Raw genomic sequence first — 25314 nt, 5'->3', positions numbered from 1 at the left:
AATTTCCATTGGGAGATTATTTATTGAAAGAACTGCTGTTGAGTCGCTTGAATGACTTGCTGATGGGTGTCACCAACAAAGGATTCATGCAGTTTGATAGCTGCAGGGATTGAGGGTGTCGTGTGAACGAATTTCCAGGATCTAAGCGGATGGATCTGGAGACAAACAACAGTCTATGATGTCCGAGCGTCGAGATGGACGCCATTACATGCAGCTAGTTGCTCTGGTGCAACCGCGCTGTTACCTGGGCACCGACGTTAAAGTTGAGGCAGGAAATGGCAGGACTGGTTCCTCAACCAAGTAGAACTACTATTTTGTATGCCAATGCTGTCGCAACAATCCATTCCTTCTTGTAATAGAAAAGTAAACTAACTATATAAAGAGCGTGTTCTAAATTGAGAGCCATGTTTCCGTCATCACCAACACCGCACTGCCAAGATTTGTGAAAGCCACCAACAGAGCAAACAAGCCCATTAGTTGATTTTTTATCACCAACAATATGGATTCTAAGACACTAAATCGCCAAGGACCTCCGATTCCATCGCCGAAATGCAGCGCCAATGCAAACTGCATATATGCAATCAGACATTACTTGTCCTTCATCCAACCCTTCGGTCACGACTGAATAACCCTTAAGCGCCAAGTGTCTTATTCAACCAAGCAAACATAGCCCTCGCCATCTCCTGCGGCGCTCCAGTCTGACAATGAAATCCAGCCGTCCCATTGAAAAAATGCAGCTCAGCCCTATCTCCCAACAAATCCTTGACACGCTTCGACTGTCCCTCCATGAGCGTCTCAAACTCCCCATCCGCGAGCCAAACTGGCATCTGGATACGATCCAGCAGGCCACCCTTCAGAGTGTACTCCTTCGTCATTTGGAAGAACTCGTAGATGGAGGTGGTTTTGAAAGCCCATTTGGCTTGGAGCATACCCCACTTGAGATCCGTGCTGCCTTTGGGATCGGCGAGTACGTCGTCCATTGCTTTGTCGAAGGCTTCCTTTTGACCAGACTTGAGGAGCGAGAGAAGTTTTGGTGGGAGGAAGGCCGTGTATGCGTCGTAGCCGTCTAGAACGCCGCCGTTGAGCATCAGGGCTTTGAGACGGGGTTCAAAAGCTGCTGCGCGGGCTGCTAGATAGCCACCGAAGGAATGGCCGTATAGAATGAGCTTATCGGTATCCACGAATGGGGCTTTCTTTGTGAGAAGATAGTCGACGACTGGTGTCACAGTTCGCTCCCAGTCTGGGATGAAGCCTACGCCCTGTTCTCTGCGAGGAGTTGGTTGACCTGGGCCTTCAAAGGAGAAGACGTTATAACCACGGTGCAAAGCCGGAACGACGATAGTGGAGTATAGATCCTCTTGGGCAGCATCAAAGCCTTGAGTAAGAATGAGTGTCGGTGACTTCTTGGTATAATTGCCAGCATGAGGCTGGGAGTACCAAATTCCCGAAACATTAAAATCGCCACTTGGTATCTCAACCCTCTCTGCAGGAACAGGCAAAGCAGAGATGGCTTTATCAAACGCAGCCCTCTGCTCGTCCCAGTACTCATTAATTCTCGGGTCGTCCCAATCAGCCCGATTATAGACATCAGCTCTTCGGAAGTAATTGGCAACTGAGAACCACGTAGCCCTGACATTGACAGGGTCATGAGCGTTCTCAGGATCGAGAGCTTGAGCCTTGGTGTAGTTTGCGAGCTTGAACCATTCCTTGGTGTAGCTTGCAAAGTCACCAGGAATGATGTCTTTTGCGACAGACAGAATGGGGTTGATGTCTGCGCCGTCGTTGTGGGCTTGGGCAAGACCGGTGAGGATGTCGAAGTTGAAGTTGGAATCCTTGTTAAGGTTGAGAATGGGACTTTTTGGTTTGTCTTTCTCTGCAGTTCCCAGGTGAGAAAACGCCAGTGCTGCGAAAACAGTGAAGATTAAGGATTTCATGATGTAAATGCGTGAGATGGAAAAGCTATTGTTGATGCTCTGATCATCTAACCGTACGAAGGAGCCTTCCTCTTTATACTTTTCCAGCCTACCTGGTTCCTACATTCTACAACGGCCTTCAAATTTTTCCAACTGTCTGCTGTACATGACTTTACGATTATTCCGGGCGAATACGCATTCAGATGACGACGATACGATCGTGAAAATCCTGTGGCTGTCGGTCTCGCAAAGCCTAGCCCAGAAGAGAAGTGATTGTCAGACTCAGCCCGATTACTGTCGTGAATTGTCCGACTTGATAGGGCCATTCTGGGCCCACTTTGAATATGAGATAAGCTTAAAGCGCCCAAGATTCCTGTCATTATTCTTTCCGAGAATTCCGTTCCTCATGCAGGTGTCGCAAAGCTATTTCTTGACTTGCTACCAGTCCGCCGCTGCTTCAATTGTACCTAAGCCATCATCGTCAGACTTCGTGGCAGTGAGCATAATCACGAGGATGCAATGAAAATCTCCGTAATCATTCCAACGCAATGCTCAGGTTGCGTCATGTGCGGTTCTCTTAATGTAATGAAAGTTAAAATGTTGGGCACTTGAGTCATGACATTTCTGCAAACTGGCTATTTGGGGTGTATGACATGAGTAATGCACAAAAAGTCCATAATCTCGTAAACCCGTATAACAGACAGTGTGACCTTCGCTTGACTAACATCTGTTAGTTTCAACGGCGATCTTCTCGCTAATAATCAGCTACCAGTCCAGGGCACCAAATCTCGGCAGTTCCCGTATAAAGGCCGGGGCTATCACGCGAAATGAAGAAACAAAAATATCCTCGGTTCATAAATTGTTTCTATTTCTAATTCTCAACTTTTGTGTATCGATGAGTCTAGTAGAAGAATATTATTTACATAAGGAAAGTTATTTAAGCGTGGTGGTAGATGTAACAGCGCCAGAGTGTTTCCAGTCGCTGGGATGGTCTGTATCATGTAGGATTTCGCGCTGGCTATCGCCGTCGTCTGAATCAATGCGGGCTGGTTCAGGCATGTTGACGTATTTGCGGCGACCCATTTCGAAGTCGTTTCTGCCGCTGATACCAGGGCCGCTGCTGTCGCCGCCGGAGTGAGCCTTGGGACCGGAGCTGCGATTGAAACTGCCGAAGGGCAGGAACTTAATGAGAGGACGGAAAGCAACCAGGGAGGCTGTTAAGATGGAAAGTCCAAATTCGAGAACAGAGCTAAAAGGGATATATGTTAGTAAAGGTGACTTGAGTCAGTTGCGATGTAGACTTACTAAATGAATGACTCAAGCTGGTAGTCCAATGCCTCGGGAATACTCTTGGCGTTCACGATCTGAACAAGACTCTTCATGCGGATGATACTAATAATAACCGTCGAAGCACCAAGTCCAAGCAGTATAATGATCGCAACCTTGGTCCTTCTGCCCATCTGCAGTCCCTTGAGGAAGAACACAGGCAGGACAGCATAGAACAGCGCCGATGCAATATCCAAGGAAGCCACAGCGAAACCCAAACCCGCTAGCTGCTTGGAGGAAAGACACTTGCCAGTGCCATCGCCCCAAACAGCTTTTAGAGGAATACACTGGAAGACATCAACCAAAAGGCATCCTAGTGCATAAATAAAAATGAAGACCATGGTCCCCAGAAGAAGCTTCTGAGTGCGAGGCCAGCCTTGCACAAGACGGTACAGAACCAGCGCAACACTAATACGCACGATGGGAAAGCCAGCGACGTATGTTATTTGCGCGACGGTAAAGTATCGTTGCGACTCCATGAGATTGTAGTTGGCCATGCCAGCGATGACCTCTGGGTCTGTAACACCAAAGCCAAAATTGAGAGAAACGAATGTGAAGGCGCACATGAGAGTAAATGCTACCATTGCTACTGCGATGACATAGTCGTCGTATCCGAGGGTTGTGAGTTTCGTTCGGACAGCGAGACGGGCGAGGACGACGAAGCCGTCGATGCCAATGAATGCGGCCATCACAGGGCCGAGACTATCACGAACAGCCATTGTCTGTTGATGAATTGTTAGAACTTAGAAAGTCTTCAAGTGTTGATAAACTTTACACTTACAATTGAAGGAGGGTGTTCAACGAGAGCTAAAGACGGCAGCTAAACTAGCGTCCGGGCGGGATAGTCGAGTCTTATTTAGTCTCCATATCGCCATACAAAAAACAAAGACATTCAACTTGGAAAAGAGCGACACTTTCGCCCTGAAGATTTTTTAATATCTTCCTTGTCCCCTGCATGATTGTTCCTGTCCCCTGTTGGATTGCTCCTGTCCCCTGTTGGATTGCAACTGTGTGCCGCAACGGCTGAGCGGGTAACAGGGGGGGTAATGTCTCCGCGTGGGTCTGAGCCGAGAGAAGTAGTGGCGCGGGAAGAGTTCCATTGAGACAGCTATTGGATAGAATGCCTTGTTCTCTCCATCCGCTAGCAAATGGTTTCCGTTGAGACGACTCCGCTGCTCATATGTCATTTACGCTAGTGATGATCAGCAAGTTTTGCAAAAGCAATAGCGTCTAGGGCACAAGTTTGTCAAATTCCTCAATATCTCAGATATGATATAAATGCACTGAAAACCCTGTTGGACCGAGGTCTGTTGGTACTGTAGCATCATGGATTCCCCGTAATTATCTGGGGCTGAATCCTTGTTTTTGTATCACCAAGACTGCCGTACGCGCCTATCTACCGGTATGGTGTTGGTTGCGAAATACTGCATTGGGAGTACAACGCGGTTCATTCCTGGGATGGATCTCAATGTTTCTGCATGTACAACATCGCTTGACGCGGCTGTCATCGCGTGAGAGTTCGCCGAGACGTCCCACAAGGCGAACGATAGATTGATCATCAGCGCTGACAATGCACGGATGACTCGGCAAACTCGCAATGTTTGCCTGTAGAAATTAGAGGCGTTTTTTATTGCATAAATCCTCAGCCGTTCCAGCATAAAACTGACATGTCAACGTAATGTCATTCGTTAAACTGGTGCTCGAGAACCTCACTTTGCTTTTTCTTCAAGCACTCGTAACACCACCCTGCTGCCGTCACATTTCCTGAAGAAACTCACAATTGAAACATGACCTTCGCCCGATATTATTTGCGAATATGGTCCGAGGGCAAATCAGACGCGGGAAGATCCCTGGCCCGGAACTTTCCTCCGCGTACAGTAAGCTTAGACCCCAACGGTGCGATGCACTGAATGTGGAGAGGATTGTCACAAAGACAGGATTCTTTCGTCAGGCACGTGCATAACCGAGATACTCAGCCCACATATCCCACTGCCCCCGGCTTCCTCTTGTTCAGGCCATAATTTGCTGATGCTCCAGGTGAGACTGTTGGCCGTGATAGGAAATAGAGAACCGTTCGGACGGGACGGGATTTATCTGCTGTTGGTTATGTAAATGTTACAGACTGTATAACAAGTACCCCCTTTCCCCTTTCCCCCGTCGCCTCGTATTTTTTCTTCCACCTTAACTTTCTTTTTTCCTCATCGTCCAGCTTTTTATTGGATCGTCTGGTGCTTGTCTCAAATCACAATCACATCACTACCACGCATAACATAATGGCCACTACTCAAATCTTCCCCAGTTCTACCCAGGACATTACCGCCGATTGGCTCTCCCCCAAGATCGGCGTTAAGAATGCCACGCTCCAGCTAAACGACACCATCGGTGGAACAGCCACGCTGGTCCTCCTGACAGCCACGCCTGAAGGAGACGAGGCCAAGCCAGTTCGCATCTGCATCAAGGGTGGCTTCAACCCTGCGATGCTGGCCCAATTCCCCTTCATCCTCTCTCTGTACAATCGTGAGGTTGACTTCTACAACAAGTTGGCCCCTCAGGTGCCCCATCTCAATGTACCTCGCAAATTGTGGGCCGAGAAAAGTGACAACAACGCCATCCTTATTATGGAAGACCTTGCTGCTGCAAACTTTGCCTTTGCTGACCCTGTCGATACCTGGTCTGTCGATCGCGTCAAGAAGACTGTGGAGCATTTTGCTGCTCTGCATGCTGCAACATGGGGAGTTGAAGCCTCCAGCGTTCCTTGGTTGGACAGTCATTATGAGGTATCAGTACTGGGTCTTTGTAGCATGTGGGATGCTATTGTCCTCGGAGAAGACCGCCCGCCTGTTCCTGAATACATGAAGGATCAGAAGCGCATGACTGCTGCCATCACTAAATGGTTCGCTACCCGAAACCCCAAGTTCCAGTGCATTCTTCACGGCGACGCCCATATCGGTAACATGGCCTGGTCCGAAGAACAAGATACACCCATGCTTGTCGACTGGCAGGTTATCCACATCGGTTCATGCTTCACTGACGTCGCCTACTTCACCATGACTGCCCTAACAGTCGAGGACCGTCGGGCGCACGAGATGGAGGTTCTAGACCACTATCTCGCTAAGCTGCACGAATTCGGCGGACCAAAACTCTCAAGGGACGATCCCGAGGTCATGGCAGAGTACCGCAAGTCTCTGATGGCAGGCTACTCCTGGAATCTCTGCCCCTACTCCATGCAGACAAAGGAAAGAGTGTGGGCCATCGTGTCCCGCATGGTTCCCGCCATGGAAGACCATAACCCGGTCGAATTGTTGGAGGCAGAGTAAATGTTTAATCTTAGTAATAATAGTCTACAATGATGCTGAGTTGGAAGGAAAGATTTAGGTAATAGTTTCTAGTAGCGACACTTCTATAATAAGATCTACAAACTCCATGCTTGTCTCGTTGCCTCAATTGGCTATAAACACTTCTTGGCGAGATCTAGCAATTAAGTTTATTCTCGTATGCACTGACCTTTGAACACTATGCCCTACAGCCTGGGCTAGTATTTGTAAACATGAGGCTAAATCTGTGGGTTGATGTCCGAGCGCTAGCTATGATCATAAAGATCAGCACCAACCGCATGAAGCGACGGCATTGAAGACCCTGATTCACAGCATTAACGACTAATAAACCGTAATTTGTTTTAGTGATGATACCGAAACTGACTCGGTGGCCGAGCCGTGCCGGAAAATAATCTCTCGGCCGGCAAATACCAACAACATCGGGCCGGCAAATGTCGTATTTCACTTAATTCACATTGATACAATGCTAAAACTCTTAGCTTACGCGTACTGGCCTCATATTGATTCAGTGATAATTAATACGAGCTGTCTGTTGGTGAGTATTGAGATCGCTCAATAAGGTAGATTGACAAGGCTTTATTTCTGAAAACAAATATCCCCAAGCTAAAGGGATGCTATTTCATGATGCACTTCCGTGTCCCAGCCCGCGAACACCTCATTGATCGTACTTTTTGTTATCTATAGTAAGATGTTTTAAAAGTTACTCTAGAAGTATGAAAAGCTGGAATTTACAGCAGCCGAGGATAAGATAAGATAGCGTTTGATAAGATGCGATATGAGCTGATAAGACCGATAATAGCGAACGATAAGATAAGATTTCACTGTAGGGTATCTTCACTTGTCTCAATTATGAACACCTAATTTCACCAGATTAAACAGCTGTTATGCCATTCACGACATCTCGAGGCTAGTATTAGACTATAGCAGTTGAAAGCTCATTAAAAGGTTTCGCTGGCTCTTTGGCACTTGCGTCACATCACAGTGACAACACATCATAACCCACTGCAGAGAACTGATTTGCATTCAGAGTTAACGGCTGAACTGCAACTGAGGATCGAGACCCAAAAGGTGAGCGTTCTTGGTCCGTACTTGGCACGCAAGATGAATGTCACTGCCCCCACTTTACCCCAACCCCCAAAGATACAAGCATCAGGTACCAAGACTTGGGTCTCCGGGGTCTTCGTCTCCCATGGCTCTCCAGAGATCGTGATTCACAGAGACCGGATGATTGGAGCTTAAGCAAGTTATCAGATCCAAGTAAAGTGCCGCAATTTGACCTGTCTTTCTGTGTCCAGAATAAAGATGTCAGATTCAATTGATTGGCCTTACTGTATGTAACATTAACCCCAACCACATCACTTCAGCCATCCAGCCGAGGAAGAAAACACCAAAAATGGCAATTCATTCAACTCTTCAATGCCCCATTCTAACCCCAGAAAACATACCATTGTGGAAGGACCCTACTCTTAGCCAACCTCCATCTTTAACCGTAATTACCGGAACATCTCTTTCCATCAATCACAATCTTCCAGTCTCATGACCGCTTAATTCCCCCAAGGGCGGAAACACTGCTATTGGTGCTATTTGGTGGTCCGGAGCAGGGATTCCCCGCGTTAACCACAAATTAAGCTACAGCGTCGTTCATCACCGACAGGGACTTACATGAAAAGAGGAAAAAACAGCGCAGATATTCAGGATATATATACCATGAGTAGAGACCATTTTCTGAGCCATTGGCACCTCTGCTTCTCATCCTTCCTTCCACAGTCAAGATGAAGCTCTCCTCAGCTCTCTGCTGCGTCTTCGCAACTCTCACCGTCGCCTTCCCTTCAGACTATCTCAAGATTGCAACATGGGGCGTTGAGGGTTATGCCAAAGATAACCCCATCGGTGTAACCACAGGTGGCAAGGGTGGCAAGACCGTCACCGTTACAACAGCCGAGGAACTCGTCGAGGCTGTAAAGGGCAATGCACCCAAGATCGTCAAGCTCAAGGGCAAAGTCGTTCTTCCCGCTCGTCTTGCCGTTGGATCCAACACCTCCCTCATCGGCGTTGGGCTGTCCGCTCATATCACCGGCAAGGGATTGAATGTGTATAATGGTGATAATGTTATCATTCAGAATCTAAAGATCACCGAGATCTTGGATAATGATTGCATTACTATTCGAAACAGTACGCGTGTTTGGGTTGACCACAACGAGTTCTCTTCCGACATTGACGGTGGCCCTGATAAATACGTGAGTTCAGACTTGATACCTGAGAAGTTGATAGTAGCTAACTGCCACAGGACGGACAAGTTGACATCATCCGCGCCTCGGACTTCATCACCGTCTCATGGAACTACTTCCACGACCACTGGAAGTCTTCGCTCGTAGGTAATGACGCTACTTTCCGCGACCTCGACTTTGGCCATCTTCACGTTACATACCATCACAACTACTGGCGACACATGGGTACTCGTGGACCCGCTGGACGATTTGGTCATCAGCACGTGTACAACAACCTCTACGAGGATTTCCTGTACCAAGCCATCCACAGCCGATCCGACAACCAGGTAAGCTCCACTCCACTAAAAGTCTCTATGACAGAGAACTAACAGCGATAGGTCCTTGTCGAAGGCAACGTCTTCCGTGGCAACACCAGCGAGGCTCTCAGCACTTACGGTCTGGTTATCCCCATGGACTCGCCCAACACTTGCGTTTGCGGTGACGAGGAACTCGATGGCTTTGCTAACCTTGGAGCGAGTACGTATCCCCGCTTTAAGTTCTTAAAGGGTGAAACTAATCATTGAACAGAGAACGACTGGGGCAACGCTGGAGTTAACATTACTCAGAAGGGCGACTTTTACAAGGCTGATTACAAGTTCAAGTTGACTCCTCTTAAGCTTGTCCCTGCTGTGGTCAAGCTTGGTGCTGGTATTGGAAGAGTCTGGTAAAGGGAAAGTAGGAGTACATAGCCCTAGCACGTTGAATCTTGACGGGTATAATTCTTTATCATGAATCTGTGTTCTTGACAATCCGGCGATATCACGAGACTTGCCCCGAGAGCTGGTGATAATAAAGTTTATTTCTAGAATGTTCTGTTCATGGTCGCCTTGATAAGATTCGTGCTTCTAAAACGTCGCATTATATACGTGGCCGAAAATGAGCTGGGGCAGTGCAAAGCGTATTATGTTATGAGAGATGCAATCATTGGACTCATAATGCCTGAAAGAAACTGTACATTTGCCGAGTAAATGTTATGCTGGACGAGACATGCAATCACCAGCATCTCGACATCAGCATTGCAGATTCATTGAGATCCAACCAAACACCAGCTCGGCCCAACTTTAAATCTTTACAAGAAGGGTCAAACCCGACCTTTTTTCCTAACCCAAGTTGAGAGTCTGAAGACCGTGTGGTATCACGTTGACCCGGGAAGGTTGTGGGCAAAGTTGGCCTTCACGTCTAAGCGAAAGTTAACAGGTCGAAATGACCTTCCACAAAGCTAAATAGGTGGTCTCGACTGAGGCATCCAGGATTCAAGACAAAAACCTAGAAAAAGTTTTCTATTTAATCCCGCCTTGCGCACAAACCAATTCTGGAAGCCTGCACTAACTTCCCATTTCCGTCCCCATCCCCACCAAAACCAGAATAACAATCTCAAACCATCATGAAGCTACCCTTCCTTGCGTTGGCAGCCCTCTTGGCCACCCCAGCCTACGGCGACCTTGTTGACCCCCTTCCCGAATCAGCCAGCAAGAAAGAACTCCGCTTCCAACCTCTCATGGACTTTGACGGCGACGCCTGCTACGCCACGGCCGCCATCGGCCGAGACGGCAAGATGAACCCCGGTCTCGCCAACGATTTCTCGGTCACGCATGACTGCCGCCGTGGTCGGCTCCAGTTCAGCAACGCCTACTCTCGCAAGCGCTGTAACCACGGGTACTGTGCTATCATGTACGAGTATTACTTTGAGAAGGATCAAAGCGCGCCGGTCAGCGGGCATCGACATGACTTCGAGAATGTTGTCGTGTTCACCAAGGGCGACAGGATTGTTCGTATGGTTGCCAAGGAAAAGAACAACGTAGGTACACCTTCCATTATCGTTTGAATCTACTAACAGTGCCCTATAGAAGGAGTACAAGTGGCGGATAAACTGCCTCGGGAGCAAGAGAAAGTGCAAAATCCCCATGTTGAACGGCCATCCCCTGGTCGTCTACCACAAAGTCCACAACGACTTGCACGAAATCCGCTTCGCCAAGGAGAAGCGCTTCGTCGAGAAAAAGTCCACGAGTCACGACATCGAAGAACCGGAGAATGAGACTGAAAAATGGTTCCGCAGTCCGTTGATCGGATATGATCATTGGCCTGATGAGGATGTCATGGCAAGGTACCTTCAGTTCCATGATAAGTGGGAGAAGCCGCATATCCGTGATGAGGCATTTGGACACGCGCTCAAGAAGGCGGCTGGCAGTTTCAAGTCTGTTCCTGGGTTTGATCCTTTCCAGGTGAGGAACGAGGACGACGACGATGAAGATGTGGTCGTCGTGAAGCCAAAGCATGATTAATGATGTGGATGTGAGATCAACAGAGAGTGTGTCAGCATCTGACATCTTGATATTCAAGGCATGCTTTGACATCAGATCATGACATCAGGAGATGGAGTAAAAGAAGATTAAATACCTGTCAATAAAACTCCCATCTCTTACATCCGTCCCAAACAAAACTCATATGGTGAAGTCCCGAAGCATTTAACTCAAGAAACCCCAATCCCATACCAGACCCAAAGATTTGTGATGTTACGCTGTCAAGATGCGGCAGGGATAAGACGTAAACTTGGCATGAACCATTGTGGAGCTGGGGTTCCATCGCCTGGCTGACTGGTTCATCAATTACCTGAGACATTTGACATCAAATAATTGACGAGAAAATGTATGAGACATTGTTTCAGTGATTGGTCAATTGAGAACATCGTCATGGAAATAAACACGGCCTAAAATGACGTCCGTCAGTGACAGACTAGGCTTATCTTAGTGGCCTCACCCGCGTTGCCTTGATTCTTTTCTCCACGTCTCTGTACGTCATCGATTCAATCGGTCGATCCCACATGTCACTTCGTCTACCCCAGTTATTCAGGAACAAACAAATCTGTGACTTTTCTATCTCTTTCTTCTGTTGCTCCAACTCTCGCGCCTCATCCACAATGCCTTCTCCTCTGCGCGCCATCGCGGCCGCAGCTCTTCCTTCAATCGCTCTCTCTTCGGTAATCCAACAACCCATCAACACCTTCGATCACACCCAAGGCTACCAATTCGATCCTCTTCTGCACCTCCCCGGTATCTCCCCATACTTCGACGCCGTAGGCTTTGGCCTTTCGCATGCCGCCCCAGAAGGCTGCACCGTGACAGCAGCGTCCTACCTCATCCGCCATGCCGCGATCTACGCCAACGACGCAGAATACGAAGATTACATCCAACCCTTCCTCTATAAACTCGAGAAGCACCGTGGTGACTTCTCTGGACCTCTGGAGTTCTTAAATAAATGGTACTCCCCAATTGAAGAGGATCATCTCGAAGATGTAACACCATCTGGAAAGGTGGATGCCAAGAAGGTCGGCAATCATCTCGTAAAGCGATACAAACACCTTGCTTCTTCTGTAAAACGCGTTATCGCGGATACAAAGTCGCGCACGTACGATACTGCAAAGGCGTTTCTGCAGGCCTTTCCGGAGACCGAAAATATTGACATTACGAGGTTCGATAAGAAGGAGTTGAACAACGGTACAAGGGCTCTTCTTCCTCACAAGGCCTGTTCCAAGTTCTCCAAATCGCCCGGTACAGATCAACAGAATGAGTTTGTCAAGAACTATGCTTCTGCTGTCTCGAAGCGCCTGCGCCCTTATACGCCTGAGGATTATGAGCTTGCTCCCAAGGATGTTTTTGCTCTTCAGTCCATTTGCGGTTACGAGTCGGCCATTCGAGGAAAGAAGTCGCCAATTTGTGGATTATTCTCTGATGCGGAGTGGCTGTCCTATGAGTACGCTTGGGATATGAAGTACGCTCACATGGTCGGTCCCTTCAACCCTCTGTCCAACTATCTCGGCTTCCCGTGGTTGCACTCCCAGTCCAAGCTGTTCGACAATATCGACGAGAATTCTGATATCAAGGATGAACAGTCATCAGGCTGGCCCAAGGAGCAACGTTTATTCTTTTACTTCACCCACCGCGAAGTGCCCCCCTTCGTCGCCACAGCCCTAGGCATCTTCAACTCCTCATCGCACGAAGGCTACGACGAATTCCCTACTACCCACGTCAACCACGTTCGCGCCTGGAAGATGTCCGATCTGATTCCCTTCCTCGGCCACGTGGGTATGGAGAAGATGACTTGCGGACGACCTGACACTAAGGATAAGGGTGAAGAGTTCATCAGGTTCATTGCCAACACTGCGCCTCGCCCTCTACCGCTTTGCCAGAGTGGACCGGGTGCTAGTTGTCCGTTCAAGGAGTTCAAGAAGATAGTCAGCGCGGGAATGGACAAGTACGGCGATTTTGATGGAGTTTGTGAGAATGAGAAGAATGATGAGTTGTAATGTGGTAATTTGAAGTTGCATAGTAAATTGTATAAATAATAGTTAACCCCGAATGTGGGGCGTCTAGGTGAATGAAACCTTGATGATACGAATCCAGTTATTGTTTGTGAAACCAATCGTAAGAGTTTCACCTGACTCATCCAAGTGAGGATAAGCAAGTCCAGCATAGACCAACCCACCATCAATAGGCTCATCCTTGTAAATCTCCTTACCCTCCGTCCAAGGCCCTTCAGGACTCGGAGCAGCCTTCAAAAATACGGTTCCGCCTACATCTGTCAGTCACTCCCATCATACAAGAAAAGAATTATATAACTTACCAAGATCAAGACCAACGTAAAAGTACGTCTCGAAGTGCTTGTTGTAAACAATCTGCCCCTGCCCAGCACCCCACATAACAGCAGTCTCACAGTTAAACTCTGTAAGTGGCTCACTCTTCCAGCCCCGTTCCCTTCCCCACCAATACTCATACTTGTCTAGGTCGAACGCGTCACAAGCAGGGACGCGGGCCATGTAGATGTACAGTTTGTCGGGGAAGTCTGTGAAGTGGTTTGGTGGGTTGCCCAAGATGTAGATGTACTCGCTGTTGACGTCGCGATATGTTGCTACGTCGCCATATTTAGGAAGTTCATCGCCGTTCCACCATATACCGTTTTCGCCGTAGCGGTCTGTTATGGTTGGGACGTCGTCGATTAGTTCGACTTTTGCGACTCCTGCGCCTTTGTAGTGCTCGTTGTCATTCTCCCCATGTTAGTAAAAACACCAAGGTCCATCGTAACTATACTCACCACGAGGTAATAAAGCGCACCAGTCGCACTCTCCGGATCAACCTCCACGATACCCGTACCTCCAAAGCCGAACATATTGGTCTCACCCCACTCCTCATTAAATGGCATGAACTGCAGCTGATTTCCATCATCATTAAGATGCAGATCCTCCACAACCAACGGATCATCAGTGAGAGCAGACACTGCATTTCTCACCATGCCGTGGAACCCTTCAGTGTCGTCTGCCGGATCAGTAACTCCATTGTCGCACCACAATACATCGCCGTAGACGGCGTACCATTTCCCGCCGAGTTGGCCTGTGAAGCCAAGATCCCGACGGGATGCGGCGTTTGAGGAACGCTGAGTGCCAAGGAATTCGACTGTGAAGTCGGTGATAGGGTTTTCACCTTCTGGTTGGGTGTTGTCGACGGACATTGTGAGGGTGCATGAAGTTAGGAGAGGTCTGTGCTGTTCTTACAACGACACTCATGATGATGTTCTTTTATGCTTCGTGCTCCTCATGCTAAGCCGGAACTACGGCCCCAATGAGGGGTGCAGTCTGGGGTAGATCTGATACCGAGGCCCATGTGCGAACACCTTTGCATATCCTATTGAGGGGAATTCACATGCAGTGCAAGATCCTGGTTTAGAATTGAGGCACAGAATACTTGGAAATTACCCTAGACGGTCGATCTCACGACGGAGAAGGTCTGATAAGATAAGATGATAAGATAAGAAGAAACTGTTAGTGCTGCCGATCCGTCGTAAGCAGTGGCGCGCTAGACGATAAGATAAGGAAATAATTTTTCTGCGCTACAGGAAAAGCGAGCGTGTTGACAGAAGTGATGATGCAGTCAACCGAGCACCTTTCTCAACAAGACTCTGAAAATGTCTCCCTTGACTGTTGCTATTACCTTATTACTCCAGATTGCATGAACCTTATCTCATTACTCCAGCTCCTTCAAACACACGGATGGATAACCGTTCTTCCATTATAGTAACCCTTTAAATCATAAGCTCCAATTATTCACATTACTGTTATGTAATGCCCCGTGAATATCACCGGCTCGGCGGTACTCGGTGTAAAACAGATCCAAGCTCTACATACATTCAAGTACATTTCTATCCTCATCATGAACTGTATCTAGTTATAATATATATGCTTCTTTCTCATGAAAAATGCAGGGTCTAGTCTAGGGTCTTGGCAATTAACGACACCAAAAACAGGCCATGACGATCTCTTCGGTACCAATGCCTTGGGTGCAGAACCTCCTGCAGGTACAAATCTTACTATGGGTCCTCTAATTTGGTGCTAGATAGGTCAGAGTACGAAATGTCAAGCACGCAATCGCACGCAATAGCATATCATTACTGCACGGGTAATCCCATAGAGTAGATAAATACCAACTTCACCCCAATAGCCACTGTTTCTCCCAGATCTCGAATTTTGCGTTCCTCAACTTCCAAAATGGCGTCCTCACGCGATGTCTCACCCTCCCCAGAAATAGGGTCATCACCCAAACCCTCCTTCTTCCGCTCAATCCCCTTCCAAATCGCCATCGCATGTGGTGTCTCCTTCACAGCACCCGGCATGTGGGATGCCCTCGGCGGTCTCGGCGCCGGCGGTGCCGCAGAACCATACGCAGTTTCAGCAGCCAATGCGCTTGTGTACGGTCTCTTCGCAGCAGTTTGTATAGCAGCCGGTGCAATTAACAACCGAATCGGTCTGAGATATGGACTTGCGCTGGGAGCAATTGGATACCCCATTTATGGCGCTGGATTGTATACGAACAATGTTGCGCCTAAGACATGGTTTTTGCTGTTTGGTAGTGCCCTTTGTGGTATTTCGGCGGGCTTCTTTTGGGCTGCTGAGGCGGCGATCATTATTGGATATCCTAGTCCCGAGGATCGTGCTTTTTATCTTGGTAAGACCCAAATCACTTAACAATGAGATCGAAACACTGACTCTTTAGCTATCTGGCAATCTGCCAAAGCAGCAGGTCCCATTGTCGGAGGCGCCATCAACCTCGGCCTCAACGCGCAATCCTCCTCGCAAGGCTCCGTTAGCTCAACGACATACATCGTCTTTATCGTCATCATGTGTCTCGGCCTACCGATCGCCCTTTTTCTCAGTCCCGCCGAAAAGGTCCAGCGAAAAGATAAAACACTTGTCGTTGTGCAGAAGCAACCCACATGGGCTGCTGAGTTCAAAGCTGTGCTATCACTGCTCGTCACCAAGCGCATGCTTCTCCTCATCCCTGCCTTCTTCATCAGCTATTTCTACAATGGCTTTATGAGCACCTGGTTGACAACATACTTCACTGTCCGATCACGAGCGTTCTCATCGTTCTTTACAAACTTCTCCGGAATCATCAGCTCATTCCTCATCGCGGGATTGTTGGATCGTCAATCCATCTACATCAAGACACGAGCACGAATCGCCTTTCTGTCCATCATCACCATTCTTACTGGAACCTGGATCTGGGCAACCATCCTTCAGAAGCAATTCTATGATGCTGCTGAACCACCTGTCTTCGACTGGTTCAAGGGCGGTTTCGGAAAGGCTTATGCTCTGATCTTCTTCTGGCAATTCGGTGGCCAAGCGTTCCAGCAGTTCTTGTACTGGTTGATTGGACAGTATACTACTGATCTTTCATCTTTGTCTTATCACTGTGGTATTCTCCGTGGATTTGAGGCTCTGGGACAGACTGTTGCTTGGGCGTAAGTACCTCCACATATTTTATTATTGAGAAATAACTAACAGCGAATAGTATGCAATCTGAAGGCAACGCCAACCACTTCGTCAGTATCGGTCTTAACTTCGGAATCACCCTTCTCTGCGTCATCCCAACCTGGATTGTTCTCTCCGGCTTGGAACACAGCCACGAGATCAAGATCACAGCAAGACCAGAGTCTCCGACAAAGGGGGAGGAGGTTGAATCGAAAGCATAAATACGCATGCGTATTTGTTTAACCAAATAATAATAGTCTACATAATTCAACATTGTACAACAAATTACTCTTCTATCTATGATGTTTGGTGATTGAGCGTTGATGCTCTCGGCCTTGATGGTGTTGCTGATCTCGATCGTGTCATCGCAGCAGCTGGCATCGTGACTGGTAGAGATGTGCAACGCTCCACGTTTGGCACGGGTGATTCGTTTGCGCGAAAGCTATCGGATCGGGTTCGAATTGATGCGACTTCGCTTTCGTGTTCCTGATGTTGATCTTGTTCTCTCTCAACTGCGGAAACACGTTCGTTGCGGAAACGCTCACCAGGTACCATTGGTAGGTCAACATGGCTTGGGTCACGGTTTTGTGGTTCAGTAATGAAGTCATGAGCAGGCGTGCCGAGGATGTCTCCGAATTTAAAGAATGCTTTCTCAACCTTTTGCCTGTAGGGGTTTCGTGCGGGGTGATTTATCGAGGGATGCCCGTCTATCGATGGGTCTCGCTGTAGTGAGGATCGGGGAGGAGGTGTGTCTAGATTTGGAGAAAGTTGACTTGTTGGATGTGTATCGGTTACTGAGATAGTTGGCCCAGTATGCCGACTATTGAGCGAAGACATGCTGCCATGGTGCGAAACTTGACTCTGTCGTGCACTATTGTCGATGTGGCAGTGAGGACAGTTGCATTGGTGTGGTTTGTATGGATCGCCTGCCTCTTCTGCATGACGGGCGAGGAGGAGGTATAGTGAGCCTACCATGGCCATTGCTGTACCTGTAACTGGAGCCCATTGTCCTAGAGAATATTAGTAAACGAATGAACAGTCTGAACATCGATCGGCTTACCAATATTGGCCATAGGTTCCGTTTGATAGTCGACCTGGGGACTAAAGAAATTAATCTCTCCCACAATCAGAATCGCCAATCCCGCTCCTCCAAAAACCGGCACTGCCAAAATCTTAAGATAGAAGCCAATTGTATCGTTGACCTTCTTCATCACACCTTTGTTAGCCCCGCCGTCTTCAGTAGTTTCCTCATCTTCCTCCTGTTGTCTACCAAAACGCCTTCGCCAGTTAATCTCGAGCACGCGATCCCACATGCTCACCAGGCATAGAACAGCATGCACGCAACACGCCGCCGCTAAGAGCGTCCCTGCACCAAAGGTCAAAGTATGAGGCGCGGGAATGACGTAGATGTTGTCTGCTGAACCCCCGCGCATAGAGGAACGGGGACCATCTTGGGTTGAGCAGATGAGACCGCAGTTGTTGCCTTCGGTGTAGTTGAAGTCCGAGGCATTGGGAGAGACGGGGTTACCTGAGGCGTCGGTTGTGCAATCGTGGGTTTCTATACGGTAGAATTCGATCGTCATGCTCAGTAGGCCGATTAAGAGGAGAAATGTCCATAAGAAGATGGTGTTTCTGCCAGGATCGTTGAAATATGTTTTTGACATCATGACTGTCACTGGAGCAGCCAAGATACCTATCGCGCATAGCTGAAAGGCTCCATAGATATCCATATCAACAGCATCTGCAACCATTAGCTTTCGTCCTCATTGAAGGAGATGATTGTATCTTACCTGGATTATGCATCGCTGTCAAGACAATCCCATGAATCGCCGCAACAGCGGGCAGCACAAGGGCAGCAGCCAAGCAAGGATTCACCAGCCATTCTTTTTTCTTTGCAACAAGACAAGTAGCGATAAGAACATAGTACCTGGAATTTATTAGTATTTCGTCACGAATAGTATGCTGCAGGCTTACAAAACTCGTGTGCCTGTACCATATTGCCCAGAAACAGGCCAAGCACAAATTACCTGCAGAGCTTCAGTAGTGTCATTGACAGCTCTCGGCACCACAACTTCTAGAACAGAAGAAACCGCAGGCATAGCATGGTCTTGGCAGGGCAGATTAGAATATGGGGTAAAGTCAATCAGTCCATGCCGGTAGTGTGGGGAGTTTTATGGGCTGGACACTGCCTTGAGGCTTATTTAAACCCCGACGGAATAGGACTTGTAGCTCACTGCATTCCGAACGTCACTCACTTCTCACCAATGGTCAATGCTTCTGTAGGCATCTCCTTTCGAGTGGTAATCATCAGTTGGTGTGTCTCAGCTGACTGCTCAGCCACTTGTTCATCGCTACTGATCGGGCGGGCACTAAATCCGGGGGGAAAACAAGCCTTGACTAACCAGATGTGTCCCTGTCGTGATTGGCTAACAAAGTGTCAGCTTCGCAGAGGATACCAGAAGGGATCAGCGAGTCATCTTAGGCATCAGCATTTTGTACCCTGTTGATCGGAATATTATTCTTCTAGAAAACTTCTCTTTTCCTTCATTTCGCTTGGCAAGGATTAGTTCTTGTTTCAAGAGAATCAGGCTTTTATCACATCATAGGATCAGGTCGAAATTGCATGCTAGCTTCGGTGCTTCTTCCCTGAATGCAGAAACCTTATCTTCTATTGGATCGTTTCTTGCGATCAACTTGACCCCACTCCGATACGAGCCCAACCAATCCTCCCTTGTCATTTTCTCTTCCCTTTTTTTCTTTTTAACGAGAGGCGTCTGCCGCTTTTTCTTCACAAGGCGACCGTTTGCCTTAAGAATAACGGCCATGGCTGGTGTTGATACCAGCGAGATCCGCCAATGGCGGTCCATTGTTACCTTGGTGGCTTTTGTACTCGCTAGTAGGTTACCGTTACTCTTACACAAGTGCAATGTATCACTGACACTCGTACAATAGATATCATTGTCCTCTGGCCATTTCACATCCCTGTCTACATCCCAAAATCCCTCGTGGACATCACATGGCGATGTTTTGTGCATTTGCGCATTATTCCTGCGAGTACGCACCATGCTATTCTCACCGACAAAAAGCGTTGCTCAAAGAATTTTGTGCGCTTCAACTTTCCCGTCAATCTTATCACGGCACCTTTAATAGCGGATTTGTTTCTTCTGGCTATCTCAGCAATTGGACGAAAGGAAGTTCATGATGGAACTGTCGGCGCTAATCATATCCATCCTCTCGATATCATGGCCTTCTTCATTACACTCGCCTACATCGCTATATCAATCGACGCATCAGGTATCATTCGCTGGCTAGCCTTTAAAGTCCTGAGCTGGGGTGGAAAAGTCGGTCACAGGCTCTTCTTTTATCTCTACGCCTTTTTCTTCCTGCTGGGAAGTTTCATCGGAAATGATCCCATCATTCTCTCCGGTACAGCTTTCTTAGCGTATATGACGCGCGTTTCCAAGAATATTACTAGTCCGAGAGCTTGGATTTTTACGCAATTCGCCATCGCTAACATAGCGTCCGCTATTCTCGTTTCGTCGAACCCTACGAACCTTGTCCTCGCTGGCGCGTTCGACATCAAGTTTATCGTTTACACGGCGAACATGATCGTTCCGGTCGTTGTTACAGCGGTGGTCCTCTTCCCGTTCTTGCTTTACGTGGTATTCGCCGATGAAAAGCTCATTCCGTCTGAGATCGAAATGCACACACTCCCTGCAGCGGCTCGAGAAAAGGAGCCTGTTAACCCTAACATTCCTTACGTTCAACATCAAGCTGAAGAAGCAGCGGATGGAAGACAAGGACAAGAAATGACCCTTTCACTGGAATATATCATGAATCCCTTCCTCGATCGCAAAGGTGCTGCGTTTGGTGCTTTGATCATGTCTGCGACGCTTATCACAGTTTTGGCGATAAACGCTGCCAGTACAAGTAAAACGGGCGAGACCCCGGTGTTTTGGGTTACCGTTCCGGCTGCGTTTGTTATGTTCTGTTGGGATTTGGGGTCTGGGTGGATTCATCGACATGAGACGAGGCAGACTGCTAAGATTTATCGGGAGGAGATGGAGAATGCGAGGGGTGAGAGGACCTTGGTTTCTCGTGATGAGTCTGAGCCGAAGCTGGATACCACATCTGGTGCATCTGAAACCCACTCACCCATGGTAGCTGGGCAGGAGGGACAGACTCAGGATATTCCACTAGGTCGTCTATCAGGAACGAACGACCAGTCCAATTCTCAGTCAGCCAACCCAAAGATCGTCGTATCAAACACCGCAGGGAACAGTCCTGTCATAATCTCTGGTTCATCGCCCCAGTCGCCTCTCCAAACCGCCAACCCCGACACTCTCCACGCCGAAACAATGCCGACATTACCTTCTGCACAAATGGAACCAGAAAAGCTCGAAGCTGGCCACACGGCCCGAGTACCAGCCGATAAACCGAACCTGGTATCAAAGTCAAGAGAAGCATATGAGTGGCTTCAAGAAACCTTTCCTACGGTCATGGCTGTGGCAGCGCATCTCCCCTTCGCGTTGGTTCCATTCGCCTTCGCCATGTTTGTTCTTGTACAAGCGCTTGTAAGTACAGGCTGGGTCAACGTCTTTGCATGGGGTTGGTACCATTGGTCCAAGAGGACTGGTACAGTTGGAAGTATTGGCGGAATGGGCTTTCTTTCAGTCGTCCTATCCAACGTAAGTCTCCCTTCCATCCAGACACAAATCGCATCAGTCTAACAAGTTCACAGTTCTCTGGTACAAACATTGGCACCACGATCCTTCTCTCACGCATCATCCAAGCCTGGAAGGAGATAAATTGCCAAGTTGACGCCAACCTCATCACAGATCGAACATACTGGGCAACGATTTACGGTATGGCCCTCGGTGTGAACTATGGTGCTTTCAGCACAGCTTTCAGTGCATCATTGGCTGGACTCTTATGGAGGGATATCCTTGCGAGGAAACATATACATGTGAAGAGCCATGAGTTCGCGCGGGTAAACTTTCCCATTATTGCTATATCTATGGCTGTTGGATGCTTGGTTTTGGTGGGGGAGGTTTATATCGTGAGGGATAATTCTCCATATGCTTCTTTGGAGAAAGCTTGTCCCAATCGTTAGCGTTTTTATAGACAGTATTCCCATAGATTTTTATATAATACTTGTAATTGAGACGTAAAAGGCACTTGGAAAACATGTATCGGGAAGGCCGATGGATGCTCAGGTTCTGCAAGGAAAGGCACTAGTAAAGACAAAGCCACTGACACGTGTCAAGGTTAGAAAAAATCGTTCCCACATTAATGCCTACAAGGCGCAAGGCATTGTTGATTAGTTTGGCTAACAACGAGAGTATCGGTGAGAACTGAGACAATGGCTTGTGTGGGCGTTGTTGGTCCTTTCAGCTGGCCTTTGGCATTAACTGTAGGCATTCGATAAATCAGCCCAACCCCTCCCTTGTTCAGATATGAATAGACCTCGCCCCAGCGTGACTTGTGTTTTCATCGGTTCTGTGAGTTGTACTACCTGCTTTTCGCCATGGGCATTTCGTGGTATTACCCCTCTGCCATGACGGCTTTCTTACTATTTGGATTCGCATTCTCCATTGGTCACCACTATTACTATGCATCCCTCGATGGAAAGTCAGCCGCGAATCAAGAATGGGCGATTCGAATCGGAACTGGCTTCTCATTCCTCATCAAGTCTTGTTACGCCGCCAGCCTGGCCATCGCTGTCAAACAATTCGTTTGGGCCCGAGTCCGTCGTACAGCATGTCCGATTAGCACAATCGACGCCCTGTTCGCCGTTACTACAGACATTACTTCACTTCTCACGGTTGGACTCTGGGGAAAAGCTCCTGCTGTCGCCATAATTGGGGTCATTTTCTGGCTTATTCCGCTTGCTGTCATTGTGACTCCCTCAACGCTGTCTGTGACTACGGCCGAAGTCATTTCTCCACAGCCTTGCAACATCCCGGTTCTCGATTTTAGAAAGGAATACGACTTTGAGTACAGGAGCCCACAGAGGGCTCTTCCCAATGTTGATTATTCGAGGATGATCGATTCTGGTACAATACCAAGCGGGTGGCATCCGTCAGAGGGTCTCTATGCCGGCCCTTCTCCCTTTCTGATCAAGCATGTCAATCGTGTTTTCGTCAGTGGGCAAATACTTGACACACCCTCCATCTGTGGCCCAAATTGTACCTACAATGCCAGTGTGCCAGGCATAGGATACCAATGTGCCCAGCTTGATCCAGGCAAAGAGGAAGACAGTGCCAATATTGATCTCATTATGGATAACCTTCCACTCAAGGCACCGCTCTATCACGCCTACTTTAGCAAAGACCGGCGTATCTGGGCTTATGTCATACAAATGGAAGGGAGGGGTACCGGTTCCAGCCATGAAGTAGTAACGGCACCAATCGAGCTCTTCACCTGTGAACCACAAAGGGTGGTTTACGACGTTACCTTCCGATTCATCAACAATGTCCGCACGATGACGTTTGGCAAAGAGAGGATTTATGGTCGAGTACCTTGGAAGACATTCCCGTCCAATGGTTCTCTATCTTCCACCTACAACGAAACTAATTACTGGGCCTACCAATCTCTCGCCGATGTGCTCGCTCAGCATGTCAACGGAACTATGTGGATGCCTCGGAATAACGAACCGTCCACCGATACCTTACTCAGCTATACTCCACTGGTGGGATTCATAACTACAGAGAACCCCAATATAACCGTACTGGAATTCGTCCTATATCCCAAACTCAATTTTCGGGATAAACTTGCTGAGCTTGTCCGCAACTTCTCCATCTCACTACTCGCAGAGCCCAGTGTGCATATCTACACGACTGAACCAGGCGAGTGTCAAGTTACCAATTGGGTTTCCCGATGGAAGTACAACGAGACCCCGCTGTGGATAGCCTACGGGTCATTATGTTTTATTGGTATGATGGGTCTAGTTCTTGGTGCTTTCTCCATCAACTTCAACGGCTGCACTAGCGACATGGCGTTTTCCAAGGTTGTCTGCACCACTCGCAATACTACTCTAGATCAAGCAGCCATGGATAGTCATTTTGGAGTTCATCCTTTGCCAAAGGAACTCCTGGAAGCAAAACTTCAGTTCGGAGAGATCGCCGGTGAGAATCATGCTGGGTTTGGGCTGGAACATCAGATCACTAAACTGGAGAAGGGAAGATGTGAGCCTAGGCTAGCATAGATGGCAAATGAGTTGATAATAGATACAAAAATATCTTAAACAGCAGGTTGGGACCAAAGTCCATCCATCCGTATCATTCCCCTTCCAGCTAAGCACTGACGCCTCCAGAGCAAGGTCCAATATAGTAATCATTGTCATCAGGGCTACCAGCGGTAAGGCCAGGGAAACCCTGTGGACATAGCGGCGATGCACAGCTGTCGCTAAATATAGGCCTGGTGGTACCAACCTCGCAAAACCCACGACCAATTCTGTAAAATACACAATTGTTTCTCATATAGCAAGCCTGACAGCACTCCTTTACAGCGTTATCTCCTGATACTGGTTTGGCGTAGGTGAACCCTACGTAGGGGCTTGACATGAAGTCTTTTATTGGCCTAAAGCTTCCGGCATTGTCGCAAGGATGTTGTGTGGCTGTAGCAGTAGCTGTTTTACCTTCGGTCACAGTGATTGACTCAACTGAATCCTCGGTCACTGTGGTGATAGTAACCTGAGCGTCTACGACGGTGACAAGGGTGCGGTCGGTTTGAGTGATAGTAGCAGTGCTGGTTGTTGTAGTCTCCGGGGCGGTGAGGGTTGGTCCATTTTTGTAGCGGAAGATAGTGACAATTAGACGGATGACCTTTCGAGGGCCGCCGAATTTGTATACGGTGTGGGTAACGACAGGTAAATTCTTGGTGACAGTAGCAACCTTGGTGGCTGCAGGCTTGGTGGCAGTGAGGAAACAAGCTGTGTTAATGTTAGCATAGACTCGTGGTAAACATGTCTGAAATATGCTTACAGCAAGAAGTTGGTAATCTCTTGGCAAGGGCTCGCTTCTTCCTAGTACAGAACTTGTCGTCGTTAAACGGCACCATGGTAGTCGAGGTTGTGGTTCTGTAACATTGTTAGATGGGACCGATCATTGTCTTAAGTAAACCTACTGAGTAATGGTTTTAACATCGATAACATCATTGTATTCTATCTTGGTAATCGTGCGTAAATCAACAATTGTTGTTTTATCAGTCAAAACAGTTGTATCGATCTTGGTGGACGTCGCAGTGATGGTGATAGTTGGTGGGGTGGTGCTTGTCAAAGATCAGCTTTATATAGATGGGATATTGAGTAAGAGGGACATACGGCTTTCCTGTCTTAGTCACGGTCGTGTAAACCTTGGTGAACCTTGGTGGGGGTGCTAGAGTCTTAGTGATATGCTTCGTCGGGCGATTGGTACGAGTTGAAGTAATGGTTTTCGCTGGAAGCTGACATGTTGCTACGTTGATATAGCTCTTGACTAAAGGCAGACAGGTTAGCGATAGTGGTGCGATACTCTTGGGGATTGATCTTTACCGAATAGCTTCTTGCAATCAACCGCGTCGCGGTTTGAAGTGTATTTGCAGTACGAAGGAGCAGAACCCTTGCATGTCGGCGGTCCTGTGGCTGACACTGCAGCAGCAAAAAATGCCAGAACGGTATGGAACTTCATCTTGGC

General features: G+C 48.1%; 12 protein-coding genes across 12 annotated transcripts; 7 read left to right on the top strand and 5 right to left on the bottom strand.

The window, feature by feature from the left end:
- Nucleotides 1-632: 632 nt before the first annotated feature.
- B0J16DRAFT_380775 (Alpha/Beta hydrolase protein) lies at nucleotides 633-1934 on the bottom strand (the record flags this gene model as incomplete). The annotated part of the gene is made up of 1 exon (XM_046131103.1): nucleotides 633-1934. The coding sequence occupies one exon, from the start codon at nucleotides 1932-1934 to the stop codon at nucleotides 633-635; it is 1302 nt and encodes a 433-aa protein (XP_045986791.1).
- A 912-nt stretch (nucleotides 1935-2846) lies between these two features.
- Nucleotides 2847-3958, bottom strand: B0J16DRAFT_316567 (uncharacterized protein; the record flags this gene model as incomplete). Its single annotated transcript, XM_046125315.1, has 2 exons — nucleotides 2847-3162; nucleotides 3219-3958. 2 exons carry the CDS (start codon nucleotides 3956-3958, stop codon nucleotides 2847-2849), a joined length of 1056 nt encoding a protein of 351 aa, XP_045986790.1.
- Nucleotides 3959-5512: 1554 nt separating this feature from the next.
- Nucleotides 5513-6556, top strand: B0J16DRAFT_411533 (kinase-like domain-containing protein; the record flags this gene model as incomplete). Its single annotated transcript, XM_046133243.1, has 1 exon — nucleotides 5513-6556. The coding sequence occupies one exon, from the start codon at nucleotides 5513-5515 to the stop codon at nucleotides 6554-6556; it is 1044 nt and encodes a 347-aa protein (XP_045986789.1).
- A 1790-nt stretch (nucleotides 6557-8346) lies between these two features.
- Nucleotides 8347-9509, top strand: B0J16DRAFT_394906 (pectin lyase fold/virulence factor; the record flags this gene model as incomplete). Its single annotated transcript, XM_046132169.1, has 4 exons — nucleotides 8347-8811; nucleotides 8862-9128; nucleotides 9180-9318; nucleotides 9370-9509. The coding sequence occupies 4 exons, from the start codon at nucleotides 8347-8349 to the stop codon at nucleotides 9507-9509; spliced, it is 1011 nt and encodes a 336-aa protein (XP_045986788.1).
- Nucleotides 9510-10225: 716 nt separating this feature from the next.
- B0J16DRAFT_411532 (necrosis inducing protein-domain-containing protein) lies at nucleotides 10226-11181 on the top strand (the record flags this gene model as incomplete). The annotated part of the gene is made up of 2 exons (XM_046133242.1): nucleotides 10226-10639; nucleotides 10689-11181. The coding sequence occupies 2 exons, from the start codon at nucleotides 10226-10228 to the stop codon at nucleotides 11121-11123; spliced, it is 849 nt and encodes a 282-aa protein (XP_045986787.1). The 3' UTR covers nucleotides 11124-11181.
- A 577-nt stretch (nucleotides 11182-11758) lies between these two features.
- B0J16DRAFT_261355 (histidine phosphatase superfamily) lies at nucleotides 11759-13144 on the top strand (the record flags this gene model as incomplete). The annotated part of the gene is made up of 1 exon (XM_046123273.1): nucleotides 11759-13144. The coding sequence occupies one exon, from the start codon at nucleotides 11759-11761 to the stop codon at nucleotides 13142-13144; it is 1386 nt and encodes a 461-aa protein (XP_045986786.1).
- A 31-nt stretch (nucleotides 13145-13175) lies between these two features.
- Nucleotides 13176-14559, bottom strand: B0J16DRAFT_66736 (uncharacterized protein). Its single transcript, XM_046134254.1, has 3 exons — nucleotides 13930-14559; nucleotides 13462-13882; nucleotides 13176-13410 (listed from the first exon to the last, which is right to left on the bottom strand). The coding sequence occupies exons 1-3, from the start codon at nucleotides 14341-14343 to the stop codon at nucleotides 13208-13210; spliced, it is 1038 nt and encodes a 345-aa protein (XP_045986785.1). The 5' UTR covers nucleotides 14344-14559; the 3' UTR covers nucleotides 13176-13207.
- Nucleotides 14560-15352: 793 nt separating this feature from the next.
- B0J16DRAFT_66732 (major facilitator superfamily domain-containing protein) lies at nucleotides 15353-16898 on the top strand. The gene is made up of 3 exons (XM_046134253.1): nucleotides 15353-15833; nucleotides 15882-16629; nucleotides 16680-16898. Exons 1-3 carry the CDS (start codon nucleotides 15377-15379, stop codon nucleotides 16858-16860), a joined length of 1386 nt encoding a protein of 461 aa, XP_045986784.1. The 5' UTR covers nucleotides 15353-15376; the 3' UTR covers nucleotides 16861-16898.
- Nucleotides 16899-16936: 38 nt separating this feature from the next.
- Nucleotides 16937-18738, bottom strand: B0J16DRAFT_380767 (uncharacterized protein; the record flags this gene model as incomplete). Its single annotated transcript, XM_046131102.1, has 4 exons — nucleotides 16937-17649; nucleotides 17700-18380; nucleotides 18430-18566; nucleotides 18614-18738. 4 exons carry the CDS (start codon nucleotides 18736-18738, stop codon nucleotides 16937-16939), a joined length of 1656 nt encoding a protein of 551 aa, XP_045986783.1.
- A 672-nt stretch (nucleotides 18739-19410) lies between these two features.
- Nucleotides 19411-22072, top strand: B0J16DRAFT_333875 (uncharacterized protein). The gene is made up of 3 exons (XM_046126900.1): nucleotides 19411-19535; nucleotides 19592-21327; nucleotides 21381-22072. The coding sequence occupies exons 1-3, from the start codon at nucleotides 19463-19465 to the stop codon at nucleotides 21750-21752; spliced, it is 2181 nt and encodes a 726-aa protein (XP_045986782.1). The 5' UTR covers nucleotides 19411-19462; the 3' UTR covers nucleotides 21753-22072.
- A 94-nt stretch (nucleotides 22073-22166) lies between these two features.
- Nucleotides 22167-23846, top strand: B0J16DRAFT_369055 (uncharacterized protein; the record flags this gene model as incomplete). Its single annotated transcript, XM_046130254.1, has 1 exon — nucleotides 22167-23846. The coding sequence occupies one exon, from the start codon at nucleotides 22167-22169 to the stop codon at nucleotides 23844-23846; it is 1680 nt and encodes a 559-aa protein (XP_045986781.1).
- Nucleotides 23847-23934: 88 nt separating this feature from the next.
- Nucleotides 23935-25308, bottom strand: B0J16DRAFT_380764 (uncharacterized protein; the record flags this gene model as incomplete). The annotated part of the gene is made up of 5 exons (XM_046131101.1): nucleotides 23935-24572; nucleotides 24625-24719; nucleotides 24767-24910; nucleotides 24963-25116; nucleotides 25173-25308. 5 exons carry the CDS (start codon nucleotides 25306-25308, stop codon nucleotides 23935-23937), a joined length of 1167 nt encoding a protein of 388 aa, XP_045986780.1.
- Between the last annotated feature and the right edge of the window lie 6 nt (nucleotides 25309-25314).

The sequence above is a fragment of the Fusarium flagelliforme genome (assembly GCF_020744385.1).
Source record: "Fusarium flagelliforme strain FIESC 12 MPI-CAGE-AA-0113 chromosome Unknown B0J16scaffold_2, whole genome shotgun sequence".
Lineage (NCBI taxonomy): Eukaryota > Fungi > Ascomycota > Sordariomycetes > Hypocreales > Nectriaceae > Fusarium > Fusarium flagelliforme.
Note: the sequence above shows the minus strand (reverse complement) of the source record. Positions and strands in the feature narration are given on the sequence as shown.

Bases quoted from the DNA above. Each gene is read 5' to 3' on its own strand.
- B0J16DRAFT_66736 (XM_046134254.1), bottom strand. From the start codon at position 14,343: ATGTCCGTCGACAACACCCAACCAGAAGGTGAAAACCCTATCACCGAC. The intron at 13,883-13,929 runs GTGAGTATAGTT...TAACATGGGGAG, and splicing joins GTGCGCTTTATTACCTCGTG to AATGACAACGAGCACTACAA. The intron at 13,411-13,461 runs GTAAGTTATATA...TGACAGATGTAG, and splicing joins TTACGTTGGTCTTGATCTTG to GCGGAACCGTATTTTTGAAG.
- B0J16DRAFT_66732 (XM_046134253.1), top strand. From the start codon at position 15,377: ATGGCGTCCTCACGCGATGTCTCACCCTCCCCAGAAATAGGGTCATCA. The intron at 15,834-15,881 runs GTAAGACCCAAA...CTGACTCTTTAG, and splicing joins GGATCGTGCTTTTTATCTTG to CTATCTGGCAATCTGCCAAA. The intron at 16,630-16,679 runs GTAAGTACCTCC...AACAGCGAATAG, and splicing joins GGACAGACTGTTGCTTGGGC to TATGCAATCTGAAGGCAACG.
- B0J16DRAFT_333875 (XM_046126900.1), top strand. From the start codon at position 19,463: ATGGCTGGTGTTGATACCAGCGAGATCCGCCAATGGCGGTCCATTGTT. The intron at 19,536-19,591 runs GTAGGTTACCGT...CTCGTACAATAG, and splicing joins GGTGGCTTTTGTACTCGCTA to ATATCATTGTCCTCTGGCCA. The intron at 21,328-21,380 runs GTAAGTCTCCCT...ACAAGTTCACAG, and splicing joins TTTCAGTCGTCCTATCCAAC to TTCTCTGGTACAAACATTGG.